Below are 14,175 nucleotides of genomic sequence, written 5' to 3' on the forward strand. Positions count from 1 at the left end.
AGAATATATCGAAAGTATTTCGATTTCTCAAATTGGCACTCCTTTTTCTAGGTCCACAGCTCCATTCGCTACCTCCAAATGAAAAAATGACCATACGTAAACTCCAATAGCAACAGTGAACTACATATAAAATGACAATCGATAAATAAATCCATAGCAACTGTAATGTCAAGATGCAAAACAAAAGCGCAACGAACTTGTGCATCAACTTCATACTTCCTAAATCGGTCTGGTGGAACACACCAGAAAACCGTCACAGAAGTATTGCCTGATATTCTGGGAAGAGTTATATAGCTAGGGCGAGGGGAATGGGGGGGGGGTGGCAGAAGCGTCCAGTGAGCGTTGTTTCCCTCGTCCTCCGCTGCTCACTTTTCCGCGAGGCGGGCCGGAGTCCCCAGCTCAGCTCAGGAGGATGACAGGCAAGAGCCCTGTCCGTTGCCTGCTCCCTCCAGCAGCGCCGCCTGTCGTCTCCTCTTATACTGCTGTACGTGTGCGACGGCTACCGGCTCCTGCGGTAGCCACCTGTTGCTTCCCTTCTTTTTCTCGTAACAGCTCGCTGTCTCGGCCTGAGTTATCGCCCAGTTCTTCGCAGCACGCTCTGTTTTCATCTCCACGCCTGTTGCTAACTCGTTCTCTATATCTTTAGATCAACACTGCAAAGTGGGAACTTCGATCACTTCGGAGATAGGCCTCTTCTCGCGTATTATTCGCAACCAGCAGAGACGACGGACTGCTTCTTCTTTATTCTTTCCTCACTAGACACCCTCGTCTTTACTGATGTGCCTCAGTAGTACCTCTGGTACATACCGAATTAATCTAGATAATATGTCTCTAAAATCCCATTACACGTGCTAAGCGTTAGTAGGAGTGAGAAGTTGGTTGGCATAAGTATGAACAGAATCTCAAGCCTAGAAGCATGTAAAATTATGTATTCCACTCATCCCAGACTATCGGGTGAAAGAGCGACTGCAGTCAACTAACTAGTTAATGTAATGACAGTGTCATCTGCTTTGAAAGTATTCACGCAGGCTACACTGAGGTGAGAAACGTTATGAAATACCTCTTAACATCGGGTCGGACCTCCTTTTGCCCGGAGTAGTGCAGCAACTGGACGTGGTATCGACTCAGCAAGTCGTTGGAAGTCCCCTCCTTCTATAGCCAGCCATAATTGCGAAAGGATTGCCGGCGCACGATTTTGTGCATGAGCTGACCTCTTGAGTATGTTCAATAAATGTTCGATTCATGTCAGGCGATCTGAGTGATCAAATGATTCGCTCGAATTGCCCAGAATATTCTTCAAACCAATCGCGAACAGTTGTGGCCCTGTGATATGGCACACTGTCATCCATAAAATCTCCATCGGTGTTTGGGAACATGAATTCCTTGAATGGCTGCGGATGGTCTGCAAGCAGCCAAAAAACCATTTCTAGTCGAAGATCGTAACAGTTGGATTAGAGGACCCAGTCCATTCTATGCAAAAACAGTCCACACCATTATGGAGCCACCGCCAGCTCGCACAGTGCCTTGTTGACAACTGGAGTCCATGGCTTCGTGGGATCTGCGCCATGCCACACTCGAACGTTACCATCAGCTCTTATCAACTGCAGTTGGGACTCGTTTGATCAGGCCATGTTTTTATAGTCATCTAGGGTCTAACCGATGTGGTCACAAGCCGAGGAGAGACGCTGAAGGCGATGTCGTGATATTAGCAAAGGCACTCGAGTCGGTTTTCTGCTGACATAGCCCATTAACGCCTAGTTCAAATGGTTCAAATGGCTCTGAGCACTATGGGACTTAACTTCTGAGGTCATCAGTCCCCTAGAACTTAGAACTACTTAAACCTAACTAACCTAAGGACATCACACACATCCATGCCCGAGGCAGGATTCGAACCTGCGACCGTAGCGGTCTCGCGGTTCCAGACTGTAGCGCCTAGAATCGCACGCCCACCCCGGCCGGCATTAACGCCTAGTTTTGCCGCACTGTCTTACCGGATATGTTCGTCGTAATTCCCATATTTATTTCTCCGTTTATTTCACACAGTGTTGATTGTCCGTTAGAACTGACAACTGCACGCAAACGCCGTTGCTCTCGGTCGTTAAGTGTAGGCCGGCGGCTACTGTGTTATCCACGGTGATAGGTACTTTCGGCTCACTCTTCAGATTGCGGATCTCAGAATAGTGAATTCGCTAACGATTTATGAAATACAATGCCCCATGCGTGTAGCTTCAAATACCATTCCGCGTTCATAGTGTATTAATTCGCTTCGTGCGGCCGTAATCACGGCGGACACTTTTTCACATGAAGCACTTGGCTACAAATGACAGCTCCGCCAACGCACTGCCCTTTTATATCTTGTATAAGCGATACTATCGACATCTGTATGTCTGATTATCAAAATCCCATGACTTTTCTGACACAGCGTAAAGCATGCGTGTAATGTTCATTTACGTTGACATAAATACTGTACGTTCGTGTGTTCATGTTGTGTTGGGTATTGTTGCATCTACATCTACGCCACGTTCGTCTCCATTTGATGTGTAGTGAAGGGTACTTTTGCTGCCACTATCGTTCCCTCCTGCCCCTCCCCCCCCCTCCTGCCCCCTCCCCCCCTCACCACTCACACCACCACCTCTCACTAGCCTGCCACACTTACCTGTTCAAATCGTGAATGGTGAGTGGGAAGAATACTGTAGGTCAGGGCTTCCCAACCTGTGGTAAGCGGACCCCTTAGGGGTCCGCCGGCTCTTTCTAGGGGGTCCGCAGCCACCTTTCACCAAATCGTATAAAATAATGAGTAAAATTATTGAATAAAAATGTGAAAATCAAACTCATCACTATTGTTTTTTTCGTGTGAAAAACATGTGTACTTTTACTTCAGGTAAAGGCCCCAAGCAGCCTTTGCGGTTCCTAAGTCAGAACGTATACACAGTTTACTGCCGGAGATTGCGGCTTCTCTGATCGACTGTTTAGCAACAATACGGGGGTCGTTTGTGCGCCGGCTCACGGGAGTAGATGCGCGGAGCGAGCTTTGTCGACCAATCACAGCGCTCGTTGGCACGTATGCGGCCCCAGGCATCACTAAATGTTAAACTTGCCTTGTCAGTGCACTACCTATTTCATAAGTCGATTTTTGACCAGTTTATTATTTCTAACATGGATCGGTGGCTGAAGTCAGGATCATTGAAGAAGGGTGCACAACGAGGGAAGTTCCCAGTTGAAATGAATGAGGAGGGAGGACGACCAAAGGAAGACTTTACATACATTTGAACATTTTTCTTCGGATTTCGAGAAAAACCACACACACACACACACACACACACACACACACACACACGACTGTTAAGAAATATGCATGCTCCTTACACAACAGTAGCCAAATAGTGGAAGTGAACAGACCATAAGTGACAGCTTGTCAACAGCGAACACTTTGGACGTGACGTTGATTGCTCTTGGAGGAAGAAAGCTCCATCGTGTCAAATTTCAATTACCACGTAATTTTAATCAGGCTATAGTGTGTTGAACAAAGGGAGTAAATCCACTAGTAAGTGTCAGGATACTGTGGGAATTCAAATTGGTTCGCTAATTTCAAGCTGTTTTCATTTCATCTCTAAACCAAAAACTATTGATACTTCGGGGGGGGGGGGGGGGGGGGCAGGGGGTCACTGGGAACATGGCACTTGCATTAAGAAGCTTTCAGGTCCCATGTCCCATGGGTTTCACTCTGAAATTTTAAGTTACTGTGCTCTTGACTGACTAGAGGCCCGCCATGGATTTTCGACTGAAGAAGGGGTCCGCCAGCTGAAAAGGTCGGGAAGCCCTGCTGAAGGTAAATCTCCGTGTGATTTAGAATTTCTTTGATTTTATCCGTATGATCACGTAGCGAAATTTATGTGAAAGAAAAAATATGTTGCGTCGTACGACTTGCAACTCACGCTCACGGAATATTAGCAGCATATCTCTTGCGATGCAACATGGGTCTGTCTTGTAGCTTGAACGACTGGAGTTGGGACAGCATCTCCGTTGTACTATCGCGTTTGGCAATAGTGCAGTAACCATGTTGGTTACTTGATCAAAATTCGCCGACAGAAAAAAATCTCAGCACCAAGAAGGAGTTGTGCGACAGAATCGACAGTTGGCAGACATGTTTCTACGTCTGAAATATGATGTCTATACAGATTTCGCTCGCAAGCGTTAGTTATCTACGAGACTGGACGTGGTGAGTAGTGTTAGTCAAGACAAAAATGCTATAATCGACGCCTCGCTGAGTTTGAACGAGGTCGTGCGATAGCGGTAGTAGAAGCTGAATGTTGCTTCTGCGATATTACTGAAAGACTTAGAAGGCATGCAGCGGCTGTACACGATTGCTGGCAGCTATGGGCCCAAGAATGCATGGTCGCAAGAAGAACGGACACGTGGCACTACCGAGAGGGAAGACCACCGTTCTCGGCCTATGACTCTGGCGCATCGTACAGCTTCTTAAACAGCAATAAGAGTAGCAGCTGGCACCACGGTGACACAACGGTTAAAAATCGGTTAGTTCAAGGACATCTCCGAACCAAACACTTTGTTATTGTTGTGGTCTTCAGTCCTGAGACTGGTTTGATGCAGCACTCCATGCTACTCTATCCTGTGCAAGCGTCTTCATATCCCAGTACCTACTGCAACCTACATCCTTCTGAATCTGCTTAGAGTATTCATCTCTTGGTCTCTCTCTACGATTTTTACCCTCCACGCTGCCCTCCAATGCTAAATTTGTGATCCCTTGATGCCTCAGAGCATGTCCTGCCAACCGATCCCTTCTTCTAGTCAAGTTGTGCCACAAAATTCTTTTCTCCCCAATCCTATTCAATACTTCCTCATTAGTTATGTGGTCGCCCCATCTAATTTTCAGTATTCTTCTGTAGCAGCTCATTTCGAAAGCTTCTATTCTCTTCTTGTCCAAACTATTTATCGTCCATGTTTCACTTCCATACATGGCTACACTCCGTACAAATACTTTCAGAAACGACTTCCTGACGCTTAAATCTATACTCGATGTTAACAAATTTCTCTCCTTCAGAAACGCTTTCCTTCCCATTGCCAGCCTACATTTTATATCCTCTCTGCTTCGACCATCATCAGTTATTTTACTCCCTAAATAGCAAAACTCCTTTACTACTTTAAGTGTCTCATTTCCTAATCTAATTCCCTCAGCATCACCCGACTTTATTCGACTACATTCCATTACCCTCGTAGCGTGCATTCCACTGACCCCAAACCACCGCCATTTGCGCCTTTAGTGGTGTCAAGCGAGAGCTCAAAAGAGGGCACTGTGGAGCTTTCTGGTGAAAGCTGGTTTTGCCTCGGTGCCAATGTAGGTCCAGTGTTGCTTAAAAGGAGGCGACGTGAGCGCCAGCAACCAACCAGTCTTAATGCTAGACACACTGGACGTACACGTGGAGTTATGGTCCGGAGTGCGATATCGTATGGCAGCAGGAATACTCTCGTGGTTATCCCACGCACTCTGACTGCATATTTCTACGTCAATCTGGTAATTCGACCTGTTATGCTGCCACTTATGAACAGCATTTCAGGGGGTGTTTTCCAAAAGGATAACGCTCGGCCACATACCGGTGTTGTAGTCATCATGCTCAACAGAGAGTCGACATATTGCCTTGTCCAGCTCGTTAACGAGATCTGTCTCCAATCGAGCGCGTATGGGACATTGTCGTACGACAACTCCATCGTCATCCACAAGCAGCATTATCCACCCCTGTACTCGTATTGACCGACCAAGTGCTTTTGCATGGAGCTCCATCCCACAAACCCACATCCGGCACCTGTACAACACAATGCAGGCCCGTCAACGTTTTGGCCGTTACACCGGTTGTTAATGTGCCAGCATTCCACATTTTCAACGGCTTACCTCGCGCATACAGTAACCTTATATCCTGCAATGTTAATCACTTAAAGATGTTAATTACCCAAACGTATTCCCGATATATCAGTACGATTGCTCTTTCACTTGCAGCCGAGAAAGAGGGAAAAAAGTTAAATAACACGCTTGTTCCTGCAGCCCAGAAACTGTTAATCAGTCCTTGAAAGTTCCCTTTTGAAATAGTACCTGTTCGCTCTCTATTACGTAACTTTGAGATTATTACCTTGCTGCGCAATAAAAATGTGACCTTTTTTTGTTTCAGACTGCCTACACCTGCAGCTGTATCGGGACAGCAAAGAACGCTACAAGCAGGGACACACCAAAGCGTCGCTTTCCCTACAACACTTCCTCGCCATCGAAACTGGTGAGTCACTCAATGCCCTACTACACTGACGTAACTCAACGAACGCAACTAAAAGAGTAGAGCTTTAACATCATCCTCGGGAAAGCAAATAACGTTCCGTCTGTTTTTACTTGAACGTTCGCCGTGAGATGAGAAATTGTCACTACTGTAGGAAACTGATTGCACCATATTTCTATGAGTTTCGCATATTACAATTTCTTTTCATATTTTTGACGATGCAAGCATTTGTCGAGACGTATTTTTTGACTGACTGCATTTCTAGTCATAAAACTGTGTCTCTCCCAAAGCCTTATGAACTGCTGGCGACACTCTCCAGTTTCAACGACTCGTCTAGCGTAGCGCTAGTAAATTATACAGTCTGTTTCAGAAGTGACGGTCAATATTTAGCGACTGTAACAGGAATGATAATTCGAGATAAAAGAGTCAACGTGGGCTCTAAAGCGCATACCTAAAGACCTATGAGTAAGTCTTGATCTTCGTACTATGAAATGAATCTCCTCTACTTCAAGCTCTTTGCTCTCCGTATTTTGGAAATACGCAGTATAGACCAAAACAAGAAAAAATTTCCAGTAAAAATGTGCTCTAAGACGCGTACCTTCAGAGCTATGAGCACTTGTTCATCTTCGCTTGTTTGAAACACAACTCTTCTAATAAACAAGTGCTCATAACTTTTAAGGTATGCATTTTAGAGCACACATTTACTGGACATTTTTTCTTGTTTTGGTCCATACTACGATTTTCCAAAATATGGAGAGCAAAGTGCTTGTAGTAGAAGAGATTTGTTTCACAATATCGAAGATCAAGAATTGCTCACAGCTCTTAAGGTATGCGTTTGGAGCCAAAGTTTACTTGACGTTTTTGTTTCGAATGATCATTCCTGTCAAATCATTGAATATTGACCAGCACTTCTGAAACATCCTGTATATTCGAATCAACCTCGTGAATCTATCTTTTAGTGAAAACCATTTCAGAATCCTTATAGTAGTTCCTGTAGACATACAGACAGAAAAACCGGGCAGAGGACTTTAATTAACAACATGTATACAGGGTGTTCGACAGTTCATGTTACACACTTGTATAAGTTGGCCGGCTGAAGTGGCCGTGCGCTTCTAGGCGCTGCAGTCTGGAACGGTGAGACCGCAACGGTCGCAGGTTCGAATCCTGCCTCGGGCATGGATGTGTGTGATGTCCTTAGGTTACTTAGGTTTAAGTAGTTCTAAGTTCTAGGGGACTAATGACCTCAGAAGTTGAGTCCCATAGTGCTCAGAGCCATTTTTTTGTACAAGTTGTAGAGGGGACTCATTAGATCAAGTTTTACATTGTAACCCATATCCGAAAATTCATCCAACGACGCTACAGAACGTGAAAGATGTAGGCGCCGGTGCCAGTAGATCTTTCTATATGCAGGGTGATTTCACGATTATGTTACAAACTTTCTAGGGTAACCGAGCAGGATAAATATATTAATTTGATGTAAGAATCCCTCTACCGGAATCGAAAGAGTGGAAAGCTGTAAACCAAAACTGTTCTGATACTTCTGACAGTGGAATGCATGTACTGCTACTGTTGTCGCTAAGACTGTAGGGTAGCCAACTTTCGGAGATGGTACTGTTAAAAAAAAAAAAGTCTAGTACACTGGAGCTCTAAAATACATGTGTTAACTGGTATTGGCAGCCGTTCAATGGAGGAGATGCGTTCCACAGAAGCGAAGACGAAAAGGTGCTCCTCATAGTTCAGGTATACATTTTACAGCCCATGCTTACTGCAGTTTTTTTTCTTTTTTTATGTCCGTGCTACCACCTCTGAAAGTTGTCTACCGTATAATCTTAGTATCAACAATACCAGTACATGTATGCCATTGTCAGAGCTATCAGCACCTTTTTTGTTTAAAACTTTCGACTCCTTCGTTTCCGGTACGGGAACACTTGCCTCAAATTGATACATTTAGTCGCCGGCGTCTGTAACTTTGACCCCGTGTAGCGTCGATGTATGACGTTCCCGCACAAGGTTTCCTATGTAAAACTTGATCTACTGGGTCCCCTCTACACTCTCTAGAATTGGGAAACACCCTGAACATGAGAAACAACCAATAGAAAACTTGTCGTCTCCGTTTCTTTTTTCCATTTGAGTTACTTACATTGTGTGTGCCTCAAGATCCTGTTGAAAAGGAAAAATAACAGACATTTTCGCTGGACAGGAGTCAACTGCTGTGTCATTCAAATAGAGCAAGTAGTTCATTCACACATTAAATTTCGAGAGAAGTAGAGAGCGAGAGAATCAGTGAAAACTATTTTGCTTTTAACATATTTCTGATAAATTTTTATTTTTTTGTAAATTCTTCATTCGCTTGGCACGGTCGTGGTAGATTAATGATTTCTTCACGCTAAAGCTGCAAAGAAATGTCCAGTCTCTGTTTATCAGCACATCAAATTAGTAACAAAATGAAGCAGGAATGTATTTTCTCTTCAGAATTATTTTACGCCATATTTTGCACTTTTTGCGAATTAACACACTTCTTTACAAGAACAGCTAACTTTCTCTATGATACAGCTTTACAACTGCCTCCAACCAAAACGTAATACCCGTTCCTAGCGAACACAGACACAGATGTATCAGTTTCAGTAAAATGACATGTTTGTGTGATCAGTACGATAGATGTCCTTTACCAAGAATTAACTGTTCGATTAGTACATCACGAAAGCAGAAAGAAATACCATCTTCTGCTCAGTTCGTCTTTCTAACAATTATGCATAACTATGAGTATAATACTAAACCCAAATGTTCTCGATTTTACAACTGAAGAATGCTGTGAAGTACATTAGAAATATAAAAATAATAATGTTCCTCTTAAAATTATTAATATTATGTCACCTTTATGCTTTATCAGTGTGCATTTACATCAGAATTGTGTAAAATACAAAACTTGCATTTTCTAACTCTCACGATCGTGTTGTGAATCACAATGTGTCGGGTTATTCGAGACTTCACGAGAAAAAGAGATGATTTGAACAGTTTACAAGCTACATAAACTATATTTCTTATTTATCTAATATTTCCGCTGTATAAATTTCTGCCATCTTCAGAGTGGGCCAACTGAAGCTGGAGAACGATACTGTTTTAAACTACAGAAAGCGACAAGTGTTAGAGGCACTGGTCGGCGGCGAAGAGTATGCATAAACTGAATCTGTCGTTACGCAGTCAATCCGTACAGGGATATCGATGTGTAATGTTTAGCTCTACTGTAGCCATGTCATTGTGAGTTTATTGAATGAAGCACTGAATTCCATGTTTTGTCTACGTTGAAATCACCATCTTTGTTAGTTAAATTTTTCGGCAACGAATTTCGATAGCCTCTTTCACCGCAGAGTCCCAAGAAAGATGAAATTGACGCTAGAATTTCATTTCCATACGGCATAGAGTGACCGGTATCAATGCACCGCTCTACCACAGCAGATTTATTGTGCTGCAAGAGTCAGGGATGTCTACGGTGTTAAATATATCTTTGCCGGATTGTACGAGTCGTCTGCCTAATATACGAAAGGCCACGTTCTCTGGGGATCTTGTAAAACCCAAGCTTACGGAGCATCTTTGACAGAACCCACAAGTGCCGCTGTCTTCGGTGCAGGGCGATCAATCATCAAACGAGCAGTGGTAATTAGAATATGTGTAAATAACTGTAACTCTTGGTGACACAGTGATTCAAATCATGAGTGGTAAAAATTTCAATCGTTGCTACATGGTGACTGACTTTTTGTATGCTATCGCCACTTATGCAAGATGTCACTTACCAAATAACGTTGCTATCACCAACAGTAGTGATAAATTAGCTTGCGCGCATTTAGCGGCAGGTCATCTTACTGTAATTAGTGCATAGTTCAGAGTTTACGGCTTCTCTGTTTCATTGCATATAACTTCCAGTAAATTCCAAATTCTTTGCTAACAGACCGTTGATTTACATTTTGGCGCAGTTGTATGGTAGTTTTAAACATTAGTGGCCACATTTTGAGAAATTTGCAACGCTAACAGAAGAATGCAAGATTTACATCTCTGTGCATCACAGCAGCCTCCTTGAAAAGCAGTCTGAAATTATTCGAAATACAACAGAAAATCAATTTAACGCTTCCGTTTGGAGTAATGGTACGTTTTTGGGGAAGAGTAACCAAATACTTGTCAGTGAAACACTTCCTGACGCAAGAACTCCCTTATGGCAATGATGGCAATCAACTTCTTCTCAAGTGGCGGAAGTTGCAGAAACCAACAGAAATTCCACGAAGGTGTGCTTCGTGCCAGGACAAGCATCCTGGATATGCAGCACTTGCAACGTACCATTGTATTCTGAAAAAAATACGGAGACTGTTTTCAGAAATTTAAATTTGAAATTTTCTGAGTGTTTTACGTAGCTTCCTTTAAATCTTTACACGTAAAACAATAACGTATTCATTCTGACTTCATCAGTAAATATATTTCTTTAACCAAACAATAAGCGGTCTCAACAGCATTCTGAAGCAAAACGTGTATCACCAGATTTTTAAGAAATACGTTGCAGAGAGGTTACAAAATATCTTTTACAACTAATTGCAGGGTATAACCAGAAAAACACGCTAAGATCGAGTATTGCAAAATTCACAAATTTCGTGCAACAAGGGTCACAAGAGAGCGATTTTCTCCGTGCTGCAAGGAGTCGAGAGAGATAAGGGATTTGCACTCAGCTCTGGTTGGGGGCTGGTACTTGAACCGAGGAACTTTGTGTACTTTTCATTCTTTACGTGAAGGAGTAGAGAGAGCTGTTTGCTATGCGGCTCATTATAGAATCGGCGTTCTTTTCGGCCAGTTGCCAGAGAAGCTGCTAGTGAGGCAGAAGGTACTCAATTAGGAATAAATGTGAGAGGATTAGCAGTTCCTGCATTTGCCCAGTAACCAAGGACAACCTCCTAATTAGGAGTAAATGAGAGGGTAATGGATGGCATACGAGTGTTCTCATGAGAGATGCTGCAAGTCTATTATTTTTAAAAATATCTGTTGTAACAGTCTCAGTTGCAGTTTGTCATTAATGATAACTAATTTCGGTCAAAACTGGGAGAGTATTACCAGTTTTCATCCCACAGTCAAGGACAATCTCCAACACATCTTGTGAACAAACAGAATTAGAATTTTTTTCTTAAAAAAAGAGAAGGAATAGGAGTGTGTCCTGTGTCATATGTCGTAAAGGAAACAAAGATGCTGCGAGTGACGTTTCGTAGTTGCAGTGTTGGCAGCAGTGTAATCTCTGGTGCAGAGATCATCATTTCTTCTACAGTTAAGAGTTATTTTTCTGACGAATAACATGGAGTATATTGTCGAAAGGTCGGATTTTCGTAGAGATAATAACTCGACAAATGCACCGAGACTGTTTAATAGACTTCATGGTTAGACAAGAAGGAAACAGTTTCAAGTTGTCCTCAAAACTGAGAATTCGTTGTGGATCCTTTTCTACGTCCAATACGCAGATAAACTCTATGAAGCCATCTCACTATCAATGCACGCAGAGAACTTTGACTTTACTAAGAAAACTGGTATGACAAAGTTTCAGTTTTAATTCGGACCGTTTTCCCCAGTTTTTATAGAAATTTCCGCCATTTGACTGTTAATTGTTTGTTTATTTTACATAATCATGATTTCAGCTTTGTAGCCATCTCAAGTGCATCTTGAAACGTTCAAAAATGTCTGATCTTTCTGCGACATGTCATCGTCGGAAAAGCATATTTCTGGTCTTCTAGACCAGTCGTTGTACTGCAGAATACGAGTACATATCGAAGATTCATAATATGGCTGACATTGTGTGCGATACGAAACCACTAACGTACAGTATGATGTATTTAACACCTACTGTATTCCTGTGACCTGCGTTCATCACATATGTTCATCAATTTAAGTGACCTATTTTAGAAACTTGCCGATGAGGCTTTGGTTATTTGATTTCACAGCTATGCAAAAAACAGAAAGCTACGAATCTCTGGTTGGTTTTTCGTCTTCCTCAGGACGTGAGAAAGCTGGGAGCAGAGGCCTTAGTAACAGTATCGTGTTAACCGGCACCTCTGCTGAAGCAGGTTGCGCGGACATGCTAATTCCGTGGAGTGCTACTTCAGTAGAATGCTTAGCGCATGCGTTAAAAGTGGGTAGCCGTTTAGATTGGCAGTAACAACTAAACATGACGGTACCGATGGCATTTCCAGTATTCTGCAGTTGCCAGAACTGCGCTTCACTGCTAAGAGGCGCAGTGAACATTCTTTGATAAAGTGCGCATCCACAATTATCACAACAACCTCTTCCAGAGGTCTCCGCAAAACACTGTCTTCTGCTTTATTCGTCCAAGCCTAAACTCGAGTGCGGTAGCATAAGTGATTGAGGCAGAATGTCCAAAGGAGTCCCGCTACAAAAATGACGAAAGACGACTGAAGTCACGAGACAACAGTGGCATTAGAGACGGAAGTAAATATGGATAAGGAAATTGGCAGCGTCCATTTCAGAGGAACCATTCCGTAATTTGCGGTGAGCGATTTAGAGAAACCACAGAAAACCTAAATCTGGGTGGCCGAACGGGGATTTGAACGGTCGTCCTTCGGAATATTAGTCCATAACAAGAAGACTGTTGCCCATCCCAGCATAATGCACCATAGAGAGGGGAAGAAGACATCGGATGTTGACGCTGCGTTTGCCTGACTGTATTAAATGGCTACAGTCTTTTACATAACCACTACACGAATGCACTCGCGACAACATTTGCCCGATGGCGGACTGGGAAGGATTTGGGATTTAGGTGAAGGCGGGGGGGGGGGGGGGTCAATAGAGCAGGGACCTGGCCGTTAGTTAGTAAATGTGAATTTAAGGAAAGCAAGTTCAATTTACAGATATCAAAGTTTATGGCAAGAAAAATACCAACATCTCTGTTGGAAAATGGTTTAAAAGCAGTCACTTGTGGTGCGCGTTTGCTTCGTTTTGGAGTCGTATTATTAGGCAAGCTGGTTCACCGCGGAAAAAAGGAAAACGGAAAAAATAGAGAAGTGTGAAGATGGTGATCTACATAGTTTCCTCCAGTTTGAGTACAGAACAGGCCTTCAGTCTGGAACCGCGCAACCGCTACGGTCGCAGGTTTGAATCCTGCCTGGGGCATGGATGTGTGTGATGTCCTTAGGTTAGTTAGGTTTAAGTAGTTCTAAGTTCTAGGGGACTAATGACCTCAGCAGCTAAGTCCCATAGTGTTCACAGCCATCTGAACCATTTGAACAGAACAGGGAACGTTCATACAATTGAGTGAAAGCGTCAAAAATGTCCTTCTTTGGAATGTTGTTCGACTCATGCGTGACATTGGCTTATGTCGGTTATGTCACCAAAGAGTTGATTCTTCATGTGAATTTCTGCGTTTTTATGGCAGTTTCTTAATGATACCACGAATTCTCATCACCATGACGATTCTTTCCAGGGAAGAATTGGCCTCACTTTGCATGTAAATCAGGTCATGGGAACAATCCACTGTTAGCTTGTTTTCGTTTGGGAGTCAAGCTGTGTGGGACAAAAGCTGCACACACTCTTCTCTTCTTCGAAACATTTCGTCTCCTGCTGGATTCTGGGACAACAGCTGTTATATTGGACCATCAGCATCCGCAAAACTACTTACTGTGTGTGTTGGAGGATATGGGATCAGCATATCAGCTCAGCGATAGCGTATAAATAAAACCAATAAACACACCTGGTGTTGTTACAGTTACTACATACCAGGTGATTCAGCTGCCCCTACCCATGGGTTTTAGGCAACCCGCATTGCCTTCAAATACCATGCAGAAGACTTTCATATACTCTCGGTCGTTACGTGCAAACTGTCAGTCCTGCAGGAAAAAGAAACAGAACCTTTTTG

The 14,175-nt window shown here is 43.2% G+C and overlaps 1 protein-coding gene across 1 annotated transcript in view; it reads left to right on the plus strand.

Annotated features, from left to right (window-relative positions):
* The window catches only part of LOC124776049, a 392,161-nt gene that overhangs the window by 324,300 nt on the left and 53,686 nt on the right, over positions 1-14,175 (plus strand). The window contains exon 3 of the mRNA XM_047250889.1: positions 6,183-6,284. Coding sequence (XP_047106845.1) covers positions 6,183-6,284 — 102 coding nt within the window. The remainder of the gene's footprint in view (positions 1-6,182; positions 6,285-14,175) is intronic.

The sequence above is a fragment of the Schistocerca piceifrons genome, chromosome 2 (genome assembly GCF_021461385.2).
Source record: "Schistocerca piceifrons isolate TAMUIC-IGC-003096 chromosome 2, iqSchPice1.1, whole genome shotgun sequence".
Classification (NCBI taxonomy): domain Eukaryota; kingdom Metazoa; phylum Arthropoda; class Insecta; order Orthoptera; family Acrididae; genus Schistocerca; species Schistocerca piceifrons.